Here is an 18,657-nt window from a genome sequence, read left to right as displayed (position 1 = left end):
TACTTCTTGATTATGAAAAGGATTAAGTGCTATTTTGAAGGTGCTTTTGGTTAATTCAGTTAACATGGATGTGTTCGAAGCATAGTCACTGTTGAATCTACAAGGTTTAAACTGGATTATCCTGAGATAATATCTAATATGAGTTGAATACATTATTTTAACATCAAAGACATTTCAAATTTGGATGTCCCAGTCATACAAACCTATGAATAGTCTGATCAAAACAATCAACGTGTTTGGAAGAGTCTTTAATACTGGGATCATTCACGGCCCAGAGCATTCCAGTTGCAAAAATGTTCCAGAGGCAACACTACTTCCTAGCTCATGATGTTCTTTTCTGAAAGCTCCAGAAAATTTACTTCATTACCCCAAAGTGCATCTAGCACAGATTATCAGAGTAAAAAGGGAATTCAGTCATCTAATCCAAACATATGTCTGAGGCTTAAACTACTCTATAATATTTCTATTAATTGTCCATCATCTGTCTAAATAAGAATGATACAGCTAGCTCCCTATGCTCTAGGATCATTCCCTTTCATATATAGACAGTTTTTTCCTATTAGAAAGGTCTTCCTTCAGTTTTCCTATGTTTTCAACCAACTCTCACTAGTTTTACTCCTAGAATAATTTTTCATCATCCTTCTATACTAAAACTCACTGAAGTCAATTTCTATATCTACCCAAATTCATTTCTCACAGCCGATCACCCACTTGTTCTTTTAAAATTCCTTTATCTAACATTCTTTGGTACCTTATATTCATTCGGATCATCTTCCTTTGAATGATCCCAATTTACCCAATGAATATCTCTTCTGAAAGTAAAATAGAATTAGAATTTTAGAAATTGGAGTTTACCAACTCTAGGTTGGTACCTCCATAAGCTTAGCTGTCTCTAACTACATCTCACCGTGGCTCATCTTCTTTAGAATGGTCAATTCTGGAGTTCACTTCAGGTTCTCGTGAAATCTTAACCCAAATAAACTGGCTGACAACTGCTTGGCTCTCTTACCCAAACTTTAATCAGTTACACATTTAGAGGAGATTCCATGGTAACCATTCCACAGTTACCATAAACATGGGTCAGGAACAATATGCCTCAGATTGATTTTGCAGAAGAATATCTCCCCAGTGAAGAGATATCTAGCAGCTAAAGTTCTTATTTCTTTCATTTATGTATCCATGCAATCATTTTAAAACCATTTATTGAGCTCTTATTTCATTTTATCTTATCCAACTCTGAGTGCATGCAATACACCCAAAGAAATGACTGACATGTAATATGTTTCCATACACATTTTTTTGCATTTGTCACTATCCTTTTAAAACTACTAGAACTGCACTACAATAGACAAACTCTAACTGGAGAATAAGGATCAGAGAAAACCCCTATTCAAGCTTTTGATAATTGAGGTGATATAGAAAAGGACAAAAAATTAATAGTTGAAGTTTGTGACTTGGCTTTGTGATGATCCAGATGAAATCTAATTCAGTAACTGGAGAAAAAAGAAAAAAAAAAAACAGAAAATGTACGCAGAAAATGCAGACACTAATTTGGAGAAGTTTCGCCATGAAGGCGAAGGAAGAAATAAGATATGACTGTGAAAGTGGGATTGTGGACTTTTAATTTTCCTTATTTTTCTTTTATTTATTTATTTTCTTTTAGATTTCTAGGCCCCTTCCCTTTTCCTTCAGACTTTAACCCCTTACTCACTGCCACTTTCCCTAACACACTGCTCTTTTAAAAGCTCTTGGTTACTTTAATTTTCACAGAGAATTAAATATTCAGATATTTTGCATTCTCATAATTCTTTGATCTTCATTCCTTCAATGATTTCAACTGTGGTCATATCTTAAATATTGTCGTTGCCAACAGTTGTCATCCCCACTTTCCAAATTGTGAAGCCGCAGAATCCTGAGCAAATAAAATGACTGCTGCTTTAAGGCACAAAGTTTTGAGATGGCTTGTTATGCAGCAATGGATAACTAAAGCTCGAGAGAATCATGCTCCATCCCATTCAAATAGATGTCTATGGGGCTTTTTCACATTACCAATGAAAACTACTATCTCTCCTGCTATGGAGGGAGATGGGGATAAAGGACCAAGAGGCTTCCAAAGAATTATAACAAAGATGATGTATCAGTCAGGGTTTTTAGTTGCAAGTAACAGAAACTGACTATGTATGATTTAAGCTAAAAGGAAAAATTACTGAATAATATTAATTCCTATCTTCAGCCAGAACCACAGGTCTAATTCATTTGTCACAGAATGGGTCAGAATCCCATGCACAGAGGAGCCTGGTGGGCTACAGTCCACAGGGTCACAGAAAGTCAGACACGACTGATAACTGCACGCACGCATGCACGCACTGGTCAGCTGAGGACATTACTGCCATTCAGCACTAGGTGGCGCAGTCTACACAGTCAATACCGTCTTCAGGCTGGCGCAGCAATTCGCTGAACCTGGAAATCGGACTATTGCGGCTTCCTCTACCGCTGACAGAAAAAAAGAAATTGCTGACGACACAACCTCAACCAAGTGATCAAGGTTAACATCAGATCAGGTTAACATAAATAGTGTTAAATCCTGTTAACAGTATGTTCCCTTGAGATGATGTGATGGAAAAAGCACTTTATGATCGGAAGATCTTCAAACCCATAACCTCAGTCTCATCAGGAGAAAATTAGCAAATTCTCATACATGGGCTTCCTGTAAAATGTATAACCTTTACTCCTCAAAACTTTAAAGGCCCTCAAAAACAAATCCAAGAAACTGTAACACCCAGGAGGAGCCCAAGGAGACATGACAACTTAATGTAATATGGTATCCTGAGTAGAATCCTGGATCAGAAAATAAGGATAAAAAACAAAACTTAAGGAAATCCAAGCAAAGAGTAAAGTTTAGTTAATAATAAGGTATCATTCTTATATTCTTAATTGTAGTAGATGTGCCGTAATAATGTAAATAATAATAATGGACTGTGGATTGTGACTGAAGCCATGAAATTAAAAGACTCTTGATCCTTGGAAGAAAAGCTATGGCAAACCTAGACAGCACATAAAAAAAGCAGAGACATCACTTTGCCGACAAAGATCCATATAGTTAAAGCTATGTTTTTTCCAGTAGTCATGTACGAATGTGAGAGTTGGACCATAAAGAAGGCTGAGCACCAAAGAATTGATGCTTCCATACTGTGGTGCTGGAGAAGACTCTTGAGAGTCCCTTGGACAGCAAGGAGATCCAACCAGTCAATCTGCAAGGAAATCTGTCCTGAATATTCATTAGAAGGACTAATGCTGAGGTTGAAGCTCCAACACCACAGTTCAAAAGCATCAATTCTTCAGCACTCAGCTTTCTTTATACTCCAACTCTCATATCCATACATGACTACTGGAAAAACTATAGCCTTGACTAGACGGATCTTTGTTGGCAAAGTAATGTCTCTGCTTTTTAATATGTTGTCTAGGCTGGTCATAACTTTCCTTCCAAGGAGTAAGCGTCTTTTAATTTCATGGCTGCAGTCATTGCTGCTGCTGCTAAGTCACTTCAGTTGTGTCCGACTCTGTGCGACCCCATAGACGGCAGCCAACCAGGTTCCCCATCCCTGGGGTTCTCCAGGCAAGAGTACGAGAGTGGGGTGCCATTGCATTCTCTGGCTGCAGTCACTATCTGCAGTGATTTTGGAGCCCAAAAATATAAAGTCTGACACTGTTTCCATTGTTTCCCCATCTATTTGCCATGAAATGATGGAATGATCTTAGTTTTCTTAATGTTGAGCTTTAAACCAGCTTTCTCACTCTCCTCTTTCACTTTCTTCAAGAGGCTTTTTAGTTCCTCTTCACTTTCTGCCATAAGGGTGGTGTCATCTGCATATCTGAGGTTATTGATATTTCTCCCGGAAATCTGGATTCCAGCTTCCTCCAGCCCAGCGTTTCTCATGATGTACTCTGCATATAAGTTAAATAAGCAGGGTGACAATATACAGCCTTGACGTACTCCTTTTCCTATTTGGAACCACATATAAATTAAATAAGCAGGGTGACAACATACAGCCTTGACGTATTACTTTCCTGACTTGGAACCAGTCTGTTGTTCCATGTCTAGTTCTAAGTGTTGCTTCTTGACCTGCATACAGATTTTTCAGGAGGCAGGTCAGATGGTCTGGTATTCCCATCTCTTTCAGAATTTTCCACAGTTTATTGTGATCTCCACAGTCAAAGGCTTTGGCATAGTCAATAAAACAGAAGTAGATATTTTCTGGAACTCTCTTGCTTTTTTGATGATCCAGCGGATGTTGGCAATTTGATCTCTGGTTCCTCTGCCTTTCTAAATCCAGCTTGAACATCTGGAAGTTCACAGTTCACGTACACTGTACTATAGCTTCTCATTTTTTCATTAACTCTAAATCTGACCTAAAAAATAAAGTCTGTTTTTTAAAAAGCAAAGGAACTGATGCTCTTCCTTTTAACGTCACTAGCTCTTAATTTACAGTCTAGACTGGGTATATCTAATTGATTAAGTCCTAACTCCAATGCAGACCAAGGCATTTAATATCAGATGTATTCAATTTCTATGGACAGAGACAGACTCTAACTCTCCACAACACTCAACAGAAGACTATAATTATAGAAAGGTTATTCAAATGATCAGAAGCCTAAAACTAACAAATATCCATGACACATAGCCCATGAAACTACCCCTTCTCGTATCTTGACAATCTACAAATTCCTGACTGCTTTTTGATTCCAGAAGAAAGGGGAGATGAGTAGGTGGGGCAGTGAAAACGTGTAAGAAAGATATCCGCCAGTTTTAGATGTAGATGGAGGAAGGCACAGAAGTTTGATAAGCCGTTTTCCCACCTACCGTAAGGACGGCCCTCGGTTCTAGGCCCTACAGTCGGACTCAAGACTACAAAGTGGGAGGGGCCTGGGAAGGGGGCGGGTCTGGGAGAGGCCCCACCCCCTGATCAACTTTACAAATGGGTCGCGGGTGCTGCTGGGGGCTTCAGCCAAGCCTGGTGAGCATGTGCAGGTGTGCCGGCCTGCTCCTGGAATTTAAGAGGTACGGAACCGGCGCCGGCGAGTAACGGTCAAGTGTGACCCACGGTACTTCAGTTCTGGAGTGTTTACCAACGCAAGCTCCCTTCCCCGACCGGGCGGGCGACTTGTGCAGCTCCTCTGAAGTGGCTCCTGGGTGTGACTGAACCCAGCCCTGGCTGGGAGCGGTACTTGCAGGTATCACGCGGCTCAGCGGGCAGTGAGGAGGCGGGTGAGTGGAATTGGGAATCTCGCTAGAAGGCATCCAGGCGGAACGCACGGGCCTCCGGTTTGTTTGCAGTTGCTCGGATTCCAGCTCTGCAGTTTCTGCTAGAGACGCTGGAGGAGGGCGCGACCAGACAGGGGTGGAGGCCTGGGCTGTGGAAGGAAGTCAGCGCGTGGGAGAGAAGTAAGCAGGGTATGGGTGGGCAAGGCTAGGTTCCACGTCCAGATCCCCTGTCTCCCCGTCAGTTCTGCGATGCGGGCGGTCTCCAGGCGCTTACCCTGGCAAATATATCTTGCGCATGCGCAGCTTGATTTTGGAGTGAGTCGTGGATTCCAGATCAATGGAGGAAAATTCATTCCAACTTGCCTTGCTTTCTCAGTAATTCCTGGCCACGCGCTGAAAGTAACTTACTAATTTTATATTTAGTAGTAAATATAATGAGTAATTTATTAATTTTTAATCTATAAATCCCTATTTTTTTTCTCACTTTAGAGTTGAATGTGTAATTCATCTCATTCTTGTTTATTTATTTATTTTTTTGACACTATGGAAACGCTTTAATGGTGATGGCTGTACAGCGCTTGTTTATATACGTAAGGCTTCGCCATTGCCTAACAGTAGAACTGGAGCTGTGCTATATAGATTTTGAAGTGCAATGTTTGAAGTGTTTTTAATTTGAGTTGTATTTTAGAAGCAAAAGTTAAATTTCAAAGTAGTTGAGATTGTTTTTTCTATTTCTACTTGGTGTTAAGATCTAGTCTTCATTCTGGTAATAAACTTGGTTTGTACAACTTTTATTTACTTTTTGTTTATTGAAGAATTTTTTGGTACCTTAATAAAATAGCGGCTTTTGTAAGCATTCTCTTTTCAAATGCTTACTGACACACTGCTTTATGCTCCTTTTTACAAGCTAATCTCGGAAGATAAGATTCTCCTTACCTCGGGGTATTGCTCTGCCTATGACGTATTGGATTAAAAACAACCCTTCTTACAGATACTACCTATTCCTCATAATTAGCGTCTGTTCCAGTTCCTTGACGCTGTAAAATCATTTGAACTTGTGTCAGCTGGCTATTTAATCTAACTCCCAGATTCCTGTCACCTGCGCCTTACTGCGCCCTTCCTTTAGAGTTACTGGCTTAGCGCCTTAACTCTTCATCCTGAGTTAACCATCGTCCTTAAAGGTGTCTGTTTAGTACTTTAGAGTTTAAACTTCAACAGTTCTTGACTATTCCATTGCTCGTCCCTTAAACAGACCACTTAAGCTATTTGCAGTCATGGCGGTACCTTGGTCCGTTTATCATCCAGACTGTTCCTCCTTTGAAATCTTCAAGAGCCAGCATGTCATCCTGAGCATCTCTAACCTGCCCTCGTAGCTCTATAATTATTTATACTGAGTAATTTATTAATTTTTAATCTATAAATCCCTAGTGTATTTTGATGCTTTTTCTCTCTTTGAGTTGAATGTGTAGTTCATCTCATTCTTGTTTAATTATATATGTAAAGCTTCACTATTTCCTAACAGTAGAACTTGAGCTGTGCTATATAGATTTTGAAGTGCGGTGTTTGAAGTGTTTTTTAATTAATTTGAGTTGTGTTTTAGAAGCAAAAGTTAAATTTCAAAGTAGTTGAAATTGTTTTTTCTATTTCTACATGGTGTTAAGAGCTAGTTTTCATTCTGATAATAAATGTAGTTTGTACAACTTTTGTTTACCTTTTGTTTATTGAAGAGTTTTGGTACCATAATAAGTAGCGGCTTTTTTAAGCATTCTCATAAAAGCTTGGTTTTATATATCAAAGTAAGCATATTCATGTCCACTGTGCTGTTAATTTTAGTTTATTTGCTAAGGACTGAAAAAGTTGTCTTAGTCTCCTATTTATATTGTGCTATTATTGATCACCTCTCTTGTCTGAAAGTTTTGCTATAAATATATTTCAGTTATGTGATTTGATACAGATAGTAGTAGTCATAATGTCATGAGTTGTGCCTTCAATCATTTAAAAGTTTTCCTCCTTGTCTAATTTCATTCATTTGAGCTTTCAATTCAATATATATCTTAATTCAGTTTATGCCTGCATATTTTATTGTTTACATTTGCTTGTTATTTTTGTAATCATCCCTTTAAGCTTTGGAGTTCTATTGGATGTCTCTTGAGTTTTTATGTAATTGAGTTAAATTTTTACTCAGTGCATTTATCATTACAATGGATATTCTTGTTAAATTTACTTTTTTTTTTTTAATGCTCCCTTGGTTTTTGTTTTTAACATGTGATCTGTGAACTGTTTCTCTTTTTTCTCCTTGTATATTGTTAATTCTTAAAGTGTCTGGGCCCATAGTTCATTCTTCTGCTGAAACTCAGTGAGTGATACCTCTTCAGCACTTGGAACTTTTTTTTTTTTTTAATAAACCCGTACATTCCTAAAGTTTTGGAGGTTTGTGTTGGATCAAAGACTCTCTCCTCAGTTGATCCACTTTGCCCTGTGTCCCCATTTAATGGGGATCTTAATGAGTATATAAATGGTTTCAAATATTTCTACAAGACAGTGAAAATATGGTTTAAAGAAACAGTTTAGCAAAGGCTACCACTTAGAATATGCTAGGAGGTGACCACAGTGAAGGTGGAAACTCATCTGCCTGTGTGAATCCTAAACTTTCAACAGAGCAGGCAGGCCGAGTCAAAAAGAAGATAGGGATTGAGTGAAGGGTTACATGTGAAACATCTATTCCAGTTATCTCCCCAAACTCCCAGCCCTCTTCACATGCATAGAGAAGCAGTTTAGCTCCAGCACCTTCTTCCCACAAAAGGTTCTTTCCTAAATAAATTGAATAAACCATCTGAGGATAACAAAGACTTTTAGCTTTGGTGTTGACATTTTTTATAGTAAAATCTTTTCACTCTGTTGTGTAGGGAGCCCATAGCTTGACAGCCAGCTCCTCCTCTCACCCTAAATCAAAGCCTGCCAATGTGTATGTCTCACTGATATTCACATCAGTTCAGTTCAGTCGCGTCCAACTCTTTGCAACCCCATGGACTGCAGCACACCAGGCCTCCCTGTCCATCACCAACTCCCAGAGTTTACTCAGACTCATGTCCATTGAGTCAGTGATGCCATACAACCATCTCATCCTCTGTCGTCCCATTCTCCTCCTGCCTTCAGTCTTTCCCAGCATCAGGGTCTTTTCAAAGGAGTTAGTTCTTTGCATCAGGTGGCCAAAGTATTGGAGTGTCAGCTTCAGCATCAGTCCAATTCAGCAACCAGTCTAATTCAGGACTGGTTTCCTTGCAGATTGACTGGTTGGATCTCCTTGCTGTCCAAGGGACTCTCAAGAGTCTTCTCCAGCACCACAATACGGAAGCATCAATTCTTTGGTGCTCAGCCTTCTTTATGGTCCAACTCACATCCGTACATGACTACTGGAAAAAACATAGCTTTGTCTATATGGATCTTTGTTGGCAAAGTGATGTCTCTGCTTTTTTATATGCTGCCTGGATTGGTCATAGATTTTTTTCCAAAGACCAAGCGTCTTTTAATTTCAAGGCTGCAGTCACCATCTGCAGTGATTTTGGAGCCCCCCAAAAATAAAGTCTGTCATTGTTTCCATTGCTTCCCCATCTATTTGCCATGAAGTGATGGGAACAGATGTCATGATCTTCGTTTTCTGAATGTTGAGTTTTAAGCCAGCTTTTTCAGTCTCCTCTTTCATTTTCATCAAGAGGCTCTTTAGTTCTTCTTCACTTTCTGTCGTAAGGGCGATGTCATCTGCATATCTGAGGTTATTGATATTTCTGCTGTCAATCTTGATTCCAGCTTGTACTTCATCCAGCCCAGCATTTCTCATGATATACTCTGCATTTAGGTTAAATAAGCAGGGTGACAAGATATTCACATAGCTCTTGGTAAGTCTCCCATTCAGGGCAAATACCCATTAGGAAACCAGTCTATTGATACAGAAGAAGTAGAAATTCATATGACAATCTAGAATAATCAACCTAATGCTTTATTCTTAAATATGAGCAGAAAACTGGGGAACACTAGATGTCTAAAAACCATGATGATTAAAAACCTTGATCACAGAATCAAAGGGAATTTAGGAAACAGGAAAATCTTCAGAGAAATTTGAAATGATATTGTAACTGTACAAGCACAATGCTATGGGAAGAGAACCATCAGTAAGGAATAGTTTATAAATTTAAAGTGACTAGTAGAAACATTTTTTGTTTCTTCATAAAAATAAATTCTTCAAAGTGAAAGAAATCCCCCGTAACTCAAAGAAAAAAACATAAAAGCTTTCATCAGTTTAAAAAAAAAAAAAAAAAAAAAACCACTTCTGTGGAGTAAATCTGGACATAGAAATTAAGGTAAGATGGAAATGGTTGATTTTTATCATAAAAGTTCTCATGCGCCATTTGATTGTTTTCCTTTTGCCATGTGCATGGATCACTTTGATTTGAAATTTTTTTCTCCTGTTTTATTTTTTACCGTAAATTTTTTTTCTCCCTTTTCCTCCATAGTTTGGGAGACATTTTTAGGCTTCTCTGTCATATCATTGGTTCGATGAAGTATCACTTCTGCTTTCTACTGCTTCCAATCAAGATTTTAAGTCTGCTAATCTACTTTGATACTTACTTTCATCTCATTCCTGTTTTACCAACAGGATTTTTAATTCTCTTTTGTTACAATACATCCTTTTGAATCTGTAGACATCAGGCAAATGTCTTCTTATTTTTTTAAATAAAGATTGTGTTTTAGAACAATTTTACATTTACAGGAAAGTACAGTTTCCATATACCCAAACCATTTCCTCTATTAGTGACAAATTAGTATGGTACACCTGTTTCAATTAATGGGATAATGAAATACTATTTATTATATTTCAATTAATGAAATAATATTGATACATTAACTGAAGCCCATACTCTATTCATATTTCTTTAGTTTTTACCTAATATCTTTTTTCTCATCCGTGGTCCCAGCCAGGATGCCATATTTTGTTTATTTGTTTTATATCGTTAAGCTCCTTGGCTATAACAGTTTCTCAAACTTGCCTTTAATGACCTTTACAATTTTGAGGAGTATAAGTCAGGTATTTTAAAGGAAGCCCATCTATTAGAATTTGTCTGATTATTTTTCTCATGATTAGATTGGAGTTATTGGTTTAGAGAAGGGAGCTCACAGAGAGAAAAGTGCTATTTCCACCACATTGTCTCAAGGAAACATACTGTCAATGTGACTTACCACTATTGATGTTACCCTTCGTCACCTGGTTGAAATAGCGTTTGTGAGGTTTCTCCTGTGTATGTGTGTTAGTTGCTCGGTCATGTCTGATTGTTTGCAACCCCAGAGACTATAGCCCACCAGGCTCCTCTGTCCATGGAATTCTCCAGGCAAGAATGGAGTGGGTAGCTATTCCCTTCTCCAGGGGATTTTTCTAACCTAGGGATTGAACACAGGTTGCCTGCATTGCAGGCAGATTCTTTGCTGTCTGAGCCACCAGGGAAGCCCTTTCTCCACTATAAATGCACTTTTCTCCCTCTCCATAGTGTACTCTTTTGGAAGGAAATCACTACAAAGAGCCCACACTCAATGGAGAGTTATGCGCTACCTCCTGGAGGGCTGAGTACGTAAATATTTGGAATTCTTCTCGTGGGAGATTTGTGTATTCTTCCACACTTATTGGTTGATTCAGTCATGTATATTAGTGTGGCTTAAGGGTATTTATTTTATAGTTTGCGTTATAATCCAGTATTACTTCATTCACTTGTTCATGCTGCTCCAGCTTTGGCCATTGGGAGCTCTTTCACTTAGCTTCTGTGTGCCTTTGACATGCCCCAGTAAATGTGTTTTGTTTTGTTTCTGAGCATTTCTTTTCTTTCTGGCACTTTAAGATGTGCCAGACTCATCTTATATATTTCCTACTGAGAGGGTAACAGGCAGGAAGGCCAGGGGTCTCCAAATGGAGGAAATAGGCTGCAAGTGTAAGACGTTTTTATCTCTCTTAAGCGGCAGGAGGAAACAAACTAGTGTATTTTTTCCTTCTCTATACAAATTTAAAAGGAGGTTTCTCTTAAAATAATGTGTTGCCATAATGACACCTGGTTTCACCTGAAGTTAACTATTCTCACACCTTGAGTTAACCAATGCGTTTTTCTTATGGAAATGTTTCTCTTAAGCTATGCTAATATACTATGCATTTACCCCAGACTCTGTCCTCAAGTCCTTTCCGCCTAATGGCTCAGAACCTACTTGACAAACCAGTATGTTATACTCAGATATTGTTCCCCTAATCTATGTAAACGAAACTATTTGTATGGTAATCTGCCCATCCACAAGATTCAAGTCAATCGTTTTATGGCCTGGGATGAATCATCTGGTGCCAAGATTATCCCAAAATGCATTTTATGGATGAGGGGCCTGGTGCCATTCTGAGTTTTAAGACATTCCTTTCTTTCGTTAACAGACTGCTAGTGACTATATAACATCCAGCTGAAGACTAGCAGGGGGGGTACTCTTTCTACCCCCTTCTGATGTCTGTGTCAGAAGCTTTCTCTATCTCCTTTAGACTTTAGTAAAACTTACACAAAAGCTCTGAGAGATCAAGCCTTGTCTCTGGCCCTGGATTGAATTCTCCTCCAGAGGCCAAGAACCCCCAGGTCTTTCAGCAACAACCTTTCACTACCCCAGTCCTCAAAGCATCCATTTGTCCATGGAACTCTGGTTCCTCTTATTGAAGAATGGTTTTAGAAACCAAGATCTGGGAGTTAAGTGTTCTTCTATGCCTACTCTGCTGACAGAGCAAGGAAATATATGTGTGTATACTAACCCCTATATAGTCATATATCTGTAAATATTTCTATATGTAACCTTCTTTAACTGTATTAAGCTAAACATAAGTTCATACTGATATCTCCAGCTCTAATTCATTACCACATGGATCATTTGGCCTCCTTCCCTTGGTTATCTGAAAACTCCCACTCAAACACTGAGAAACCTGGCTCTCAGAAACTGCACTCCATTTACTTATAATTCAGTTCCAGCACAGTGTATATCAGTATCAGAATTGTTCATTTCTGCCTTCGTGGAAAATAACTATCAACTGGAGCATGTTTTCTTATGCCTTAAGTCTTATGGATTCTGCTTATTTCCAAACTCCTTTTCTTTTCCCCCCTGGAATGTCGTATTCTAAAATGTTTTCTTGTCCTCTTTCGCATTGTGTATTTTTCCTTCTATTGCACCATCATTTCAAAGGCCTTCATATATCCTTCTCCTACTTTGTTTATTAATCCTTACTTGAATGTTGATTGATCTATTCAGGTGGACATTGCCAGTAGATGAGGTCAGGAAATACTTTTATACATAAACTTTTGGCCAGATTGTAAGGTATACTTATAGGCAGACATATCTGTGTTGTATATGATAATATATGATAATCTATTGAATGCTTACTATCTGCTGAGAAGTGAGGTGAGTGTTCTTTTAATCCCTATAATTCAATCAGACAGATTTTGTTACATTCATTTACAGTTGAGAAAACTCAGACTTTGGCTAAACAATTTGCTCAGGTTCATACATGTAGTAACTAGTACAGTCTGGATTTAACCTCATGTCTACGACTCCAAAGTGTGTACTCTTAACTACTATATATTGACTATATCAGGGTCTCTTAACTTCAGAAGTATTGACATTTGGGGCTGGATAATTATTTTTTATAAGGGGATGTATGTGCACTGCAGGGTGTTTAGCAGCTTCCCTGCTATACCCACTAGATGCCAGTAACAGCCCCCACTTGTGACAATCAGAACTGTCTCCAGGCATTGCCAGATTTTCTGTGTTGGCAGAATTGCACCTGAGAACCACTAGCCTAGTGGCTTACAATAAACATGACTCCTGAATGGTAAATTGCATCTGGACTGGGAGAACTGTAAACCAGATGGAAAGTTGGATCTGAACTTCTCTGACTGTAGTGACTCTTATAATCAGGCATGCTCTTTTGGGGAGCTCTGAGAGCTTCACTTGTAGAGTTGTTAGATATTGGTCCTGTGGAAGGAACCTTTCAGTCAAGATGCTTTCTGCCCAACCTGCATGGGCCACATTGCCTTGCACTTGAGCTATACTCTGTGAGAACTCCCACTGAAGAAAAATTCTAGTTCCTCAGTCCTCTGCTAGCAAGCTTTGTTTTCTGTCTAGTAGCCTTCTTAGTAGCTGGCGCCAAATATGATGTGTGGTAGACTTATAAGTCTTGAATGCTGGGTTGAGCCTAAGATCTCCCTGTTGCACATTGCAGACTGGTTCATAGCAAATCCTAACAAATGAAAACTTTTAATTATTATAGTCTAGGAATATACTTTTTGGCCTAGATCTCATTTGTGTCTTTTTTTTTCTTTTCCCAGTTTCTCAGTTACCTGAATATTGGCTGTGTGTCTGAAGCTCCTGGAACTTTTCTCACTGCATATATACATTGTACACAAGTGCTTAGCTCCAGCCTGAGAATTATTAGAATCTTCTGGTAAGACAAATTTGAACTGCAGTGGGAGTTCTGTGGAGGAGGATGCAGCCTTTGAGCAAGCTGATGACTATCTCAAAGCCTCATAACCTGACTCCTCATGAACAAAGTGAGGTCCTGAGAGCAGATACGTCTTGGCAGCAGGAAACCATCGCAGTCATGGAGACAGATGACTGTGAGGCCTCTCGTCAGAAATTCAGGCATTTCCAGTATTTGGAAGTGTCTGGGCCTCGTGAAGCCCTGAGCCAACTTTGGGAGCTCAGTCTTCAGTGGCTGAGACCAGAAATTCATACAAAGAAGCAGATTCTAGAGCTATTGGTGCTGGAGCAGTTCCTGACAATTCTCCCTGAAGAAGTCAGGACTTGGGTGAATTTACAACATCCGAAGAATAGCAAAGAAGTGGTGAGCCTCATACAGGATGTGATTGATATGCTTGAGGATGAAGGTGAGAATATAGAAAATTGGAGGTAGAATAGTTGACCCTCTCCCATATGAGGAAAAATTATCTTAAAAATTTTTTTATTTGTATATAGTTGATGTACAATATTATATAAGTGGGAGATTTATGATATGTTATTGTTTAGTCCCTAAGTTGTGTCTGACTCTTTGCAACCCTGTGGACTGCAGCATGCCAGGCTCCCCTGACCTTTTAACAGTCTCCCAGAGTTTGCTATACTATCCAGCCATCTCATTCTCTCTCACTCCCTTCTCTTCCTGCCCTCAATCTTTCCCAGCATCAGGGTCTTTTCCAGTGAATTCACTTTTTGCATCAGGTGGCCAGAGTACTGGATCTTCAACTTCAGTATCAGTCCTTCCAATATAGTGATTCACAATTTTATAAGATTATACTCCATTTATAGTCATTATAAAATATTGGCTATATTCCTTCTGTTGTATAATATATCATTGTAGCTTATTTTATACATAATAATTTTTACCTAATAATTCTCTACCCCTTTACTCCCCTGTTCCCTCTTCTCACTGCTAACCACTAGTTTGTGAGTCTGTTTTTCTTTTGTTATATTCAGTAGTTTGTTGTATTTTTTAGATTCCACATGTAAGTGATATCATAGAGTATTTGTGTTCCTCAGTCTGACTTATTTCACTTAGCATAGTAACTTTTTCTGAAGCTGAATGGTGTCAAGGGCCAGATCATAAAGAACTTTACTATACTAGGAAGGCTGAACTGAGAACTCAGAGATTGAGTAGGGGAGTAAAACAATTTGATTTGCCTTTCAAAAACACTCTGTTGGTTTCATTGTAGAGCAGGGGTCAGCAGACCATGACCACAGGCCAGCTGTTTTTGGAAATAAATTTTTATTGGAACACGGGTACATCCCATTTGTTTACATTTTGTCTATAGCTGCTTTCCTGCTATGACTAGAGTTGATTGTTATAGCAGAGACTGTATGGCCTGCAAAGCCGAAATAAAATATTTATAATCTGGATCTTTATAGGAATAGTTTATTAACATCTGCAGTAAAGGACAGCACTGAGAGCTCTGAAAATAGGAAAACCAGTTAGGAGCTATTGTAGTAGATCAAGTGTTAGAGAATGAGGAAGCATTGGGAAAACAGGAGACTGAACCTGAAGGATTTACATATTATCTGTGAATGGGATAAATGTTCTGGCTTGCATGAATGGGGTGTTAAATAACAGATTTTGTTGGAAGAGAGATTGATATATTAATTATGTGACACATTGAATTTGAGGTCTTTGTGCGACAGCCACAATGAACCATCTAATATGTAATTAGCAATTTGGCTTTAATGTTGAAGCCATTTTAGTAGAAGTTTAGTAGTTTTTGTTGCTGCTATAACATGTTACCATTAATTTTATTACTTAAAACAATATGAATTATAGTCCTAAATGTCTGTAAATTAGTGGGTCTTTTTGCACTAAAATCAAGAAGGAAAAATATGTAAACTTATAGGTATGAACAGGAGTAGAAGAAATACAGATTCTTAAGAAGACCCAGTATTTAAGAGTTGGTATAGATATAACTCCCTGGAGGAAGAAATGGCAACCCACTCCAGTATTCTTGCCTGTAAAATCTCCTGGACAGAGGAGCCTGGTGGGCTACATCCCATGGGATTGCAGAGTCAGACATGACTGAGCGACTGAGCACACACATAGCTTCAACTACCATTAGAGAAAACATAGATCGAGGATAGAGGAACATGTTAAACTATACCATGGGAATGCCATTAGTAAAATCTAATTTGTCACAAACTGCAAGACAATCCAGTTTCTAGAACAAAATTCTAAGGAAGTAGGGAGGGGCCTGGAAGAGGGATTTAGAGATTAAAAGAAACATGAAAGATATGTAACTGATCATGTGAATGTGTGGACCTTATAACAAACATGTGAGGCAATTGACTGGATATTTGACTAAGAATTATTAATTAGAAACAGTGATGATATAGGTGTTGGAGTTATATTTAGTCTTTATCTAAAAAGTAAATAAAATGAAGGACTGAGAAAAATAAGAAAACTCAAAATAAGGTAAGCAGGCTAGAAAGGTAATCCAGAAAGTCAAAGAACCAGGCAAGATTGGTGTCTTGAGCTAAGAAAGAAGAAATCTGAAAGAAGGGATTGTTGAACACTGTTGCAACCAAAAAAAGTCTTATAAAAATGAGTACTGAAAATAATTGACTGAAATTGTTGGTTAGATCAGTGGTCCAGCGTGGGTCTGTCTGGGCTAAAATCAAGGCTTCAGCAGTTCTTAGTTTCTTTTTGGGTCTCCTGCTCCCTTTCCCCCATCTTCAAACTGGCCATGGTGAACTGGGTTCTTTACACACTGCCATCTCTCTGACACTCCATTCTGTTGTCACGGTGTGTGCTGGCACACATGCAGTTGCTCACACTCATTCTTTCACTTTCTCTGTTTCACTGACCACAGCTGGGAAAGGTTTTCTGCTTTTCAAGAACTATGTGATTTGATTGAGACCACCCAGATAATCCAGAATCATTTCTTCATCTCAAAGATCTTTAATGTTACAGAATCCCTTTTGCCATACTATCCAAGGGTTTGGGCATGAATATCTCAAGAGGCCTATTATTCTGCCTATCACATGGGTAAAAAAAAAAATGAAATATGAGGTGAGAGTGTGATAATGATTATAGACTATTCCTGAGAAGTTTAGTTGGGAAGGAAATGAGAGGTTGCAGGGTAATACAGGACTGGGAAAGGCTTTTGGTTTCTTATAACGTGCTGTGGATCCCTGAAGAATCCACTTAAAGGGTTTGCCTTTATTTTTACTTAACTTAGGTCTCTCAGGAGGGCTTCCATAGTGGTTCAGACAGTAAAGAATCTGTCTGCAATGCAGGAGACCTGGGTTCAATCCCTGTGTTGGGAAGATCCCCTGGAGGAGGAAATGGCAACCCACTCCAGGATTCTTGCCTGGAGAATCCCATGGACTGAGCCTGGCAGCTACAGTCCATGGGGTTGCAAAGAGTTGGACAGGACTGAGTGACTAAGCATACACAGACCTCTCAGGGCTGAGAGGCTACTGGCTAGCATTTGTTGAAAACATTTAATGAAAACTATATTAACTACTGCCACCTAGAACAGCAAATAAACAGTTGGGACAAACAAAAAGATTGGGAGGAAAGGTGCTTTAGGGAGTAAAGGATTTGGAAGCTCCTACAAATTCTTAGAGATCTAGGAGGCTGGGTATGTGTTCTAAAAGACCTGAGGATTCCCTGATTCTCACCTCTGTCCAGTCTTCAGGCTCCGCTCAAGCAGAGGTGATAACTATCTGGCTAAATGTTGAAGGCATTCCCTGTGCAGACAGCCCATCTACAAAGGCTAGGGAATGGTTTTGAGGTTTTCCCCCCTCCACAGTTCAGTTCAGTCGCTCAGTCATGTCTAATTCTTTGCAACCTCATGGACTGCAGCACGCCAGGCTTCCTCTCCCTGTTTCAAGCATTTAAGGGAATCTCTGTGGAATCGCTAGCTAACCACTAAGCTGATGAAAGACACTTAAGTGGACACAGAAAACAAAGAATATAGGCTTTATAAAATTTTTTAAAAGTTGAAGATTAGCAATATTGATAAAAGTTTAGCTACAATGATCAAGAAAAAAAAAGACTAAAATCACTGAGATCAGGAATAAAGGTAGGGGGATTATTATTAAACTTGCATAAATCAAAGAGGACACTGTGAAAATTTAGATGAAATAGAAAATTTTCCAAAACGACCCAGACTGATTCTGAACCCATAGCTGAAGAGATTGAATCAGTAATTTTAAAAATGTCAAGCAAGTAAAAAATCTTTTTGAGGAAGTGGAGATGGAGAAAGTATGACTATATCTAAGCAACTACCAAGACCATAGTAGTGGAGAATGAGAAGAGGTGTGTTTGGTGGGCAAGATCCATTTTAAATTAAAAGGGAGAAAGAATATAAAAAGAGCTTGGGAATGTATTAATTTGTGAATTTTTCTTTGAATGGCATAAGAGTTTCAGAGAACACAGTTGTAAAGGTTTAGAAAGGAGGTCAGGAGGGAAAAGAGTTATGGAAAGGAAACAGTACTCAGTGAGAGTGATAAAATGGAGGATGGTTGATTTAAGGCTTTTGCATCTTTTCAAGATATATCTTGCATATTTCTAAGAATGACAAGACTAAAAAATGCAGTAGTCACTGTCTGAAGAATTATGGGACCAGGGTTTCACAAAGTGTTATAGGCCTGAATAAAGTTAACAGAGTATAATCTTACTGGCAACATTCAAATGGCATGTTGCTGAAATTTTGGGGTTTTTTCCCCTCAATTTTGCCTTTATTTACAAAACGGTCTCATAAATATTTCTTGCATTGTTTTTGTTTTTTCTTATTTCACCCTGAATCAATAAGGGTGAAATAGTTACAGACCAGTATTGGTCCATAGACTGACAT

The 18,657-nt window shown here is 38.7% G+C and overlaps 1 protein-coding gene across 7 annotated transcripts in view; it reads left to right on the top strand.

Annotated features, from left to right (window-relative positions):
* Positions 1–18,657, top strand: part of ZNF215 (zinc finger protein 215) — a 38,974-nt gene that overhangs the window by 6,555 nt on the left and 13,762 nt on the right. Inside the window, exons 1-2 of one of the 7 annotated variants that reach the window (XM_005216118.5) lie at positions 4,778–5,059; positions 13,651–14,208. In XM_005216118.5, coding sequence (XP_005216175.2) covers positions 13,809–14,208 — 400 coding nt within the window. In that variant the 5' untranslated portion in view covers positions 4,778–5,059; positions 13,651–13,808. 7 annotated transcript variants of the gene reach the window in all.

Source organism: Bos taurus, chromosome 15 (assembly GCF_002263795.3).
Source record: "Bos taurus isolate L1 Dominette 01449 registration number 42190680 breed Hereford chromosome 15, ARS-UCD2.0, whole genome shotgun sequence".
NCBI lineage: Eukaryota > Metazoa > Chordata > Mammalia > Artiodactyla > Bovidae > Bos > Bos taurus.
The sequence above is the reverse complement of the archived record's forward strand: the minus strand, read 5'-3'. Positions and strand labels throughout refer to the sequence as shown.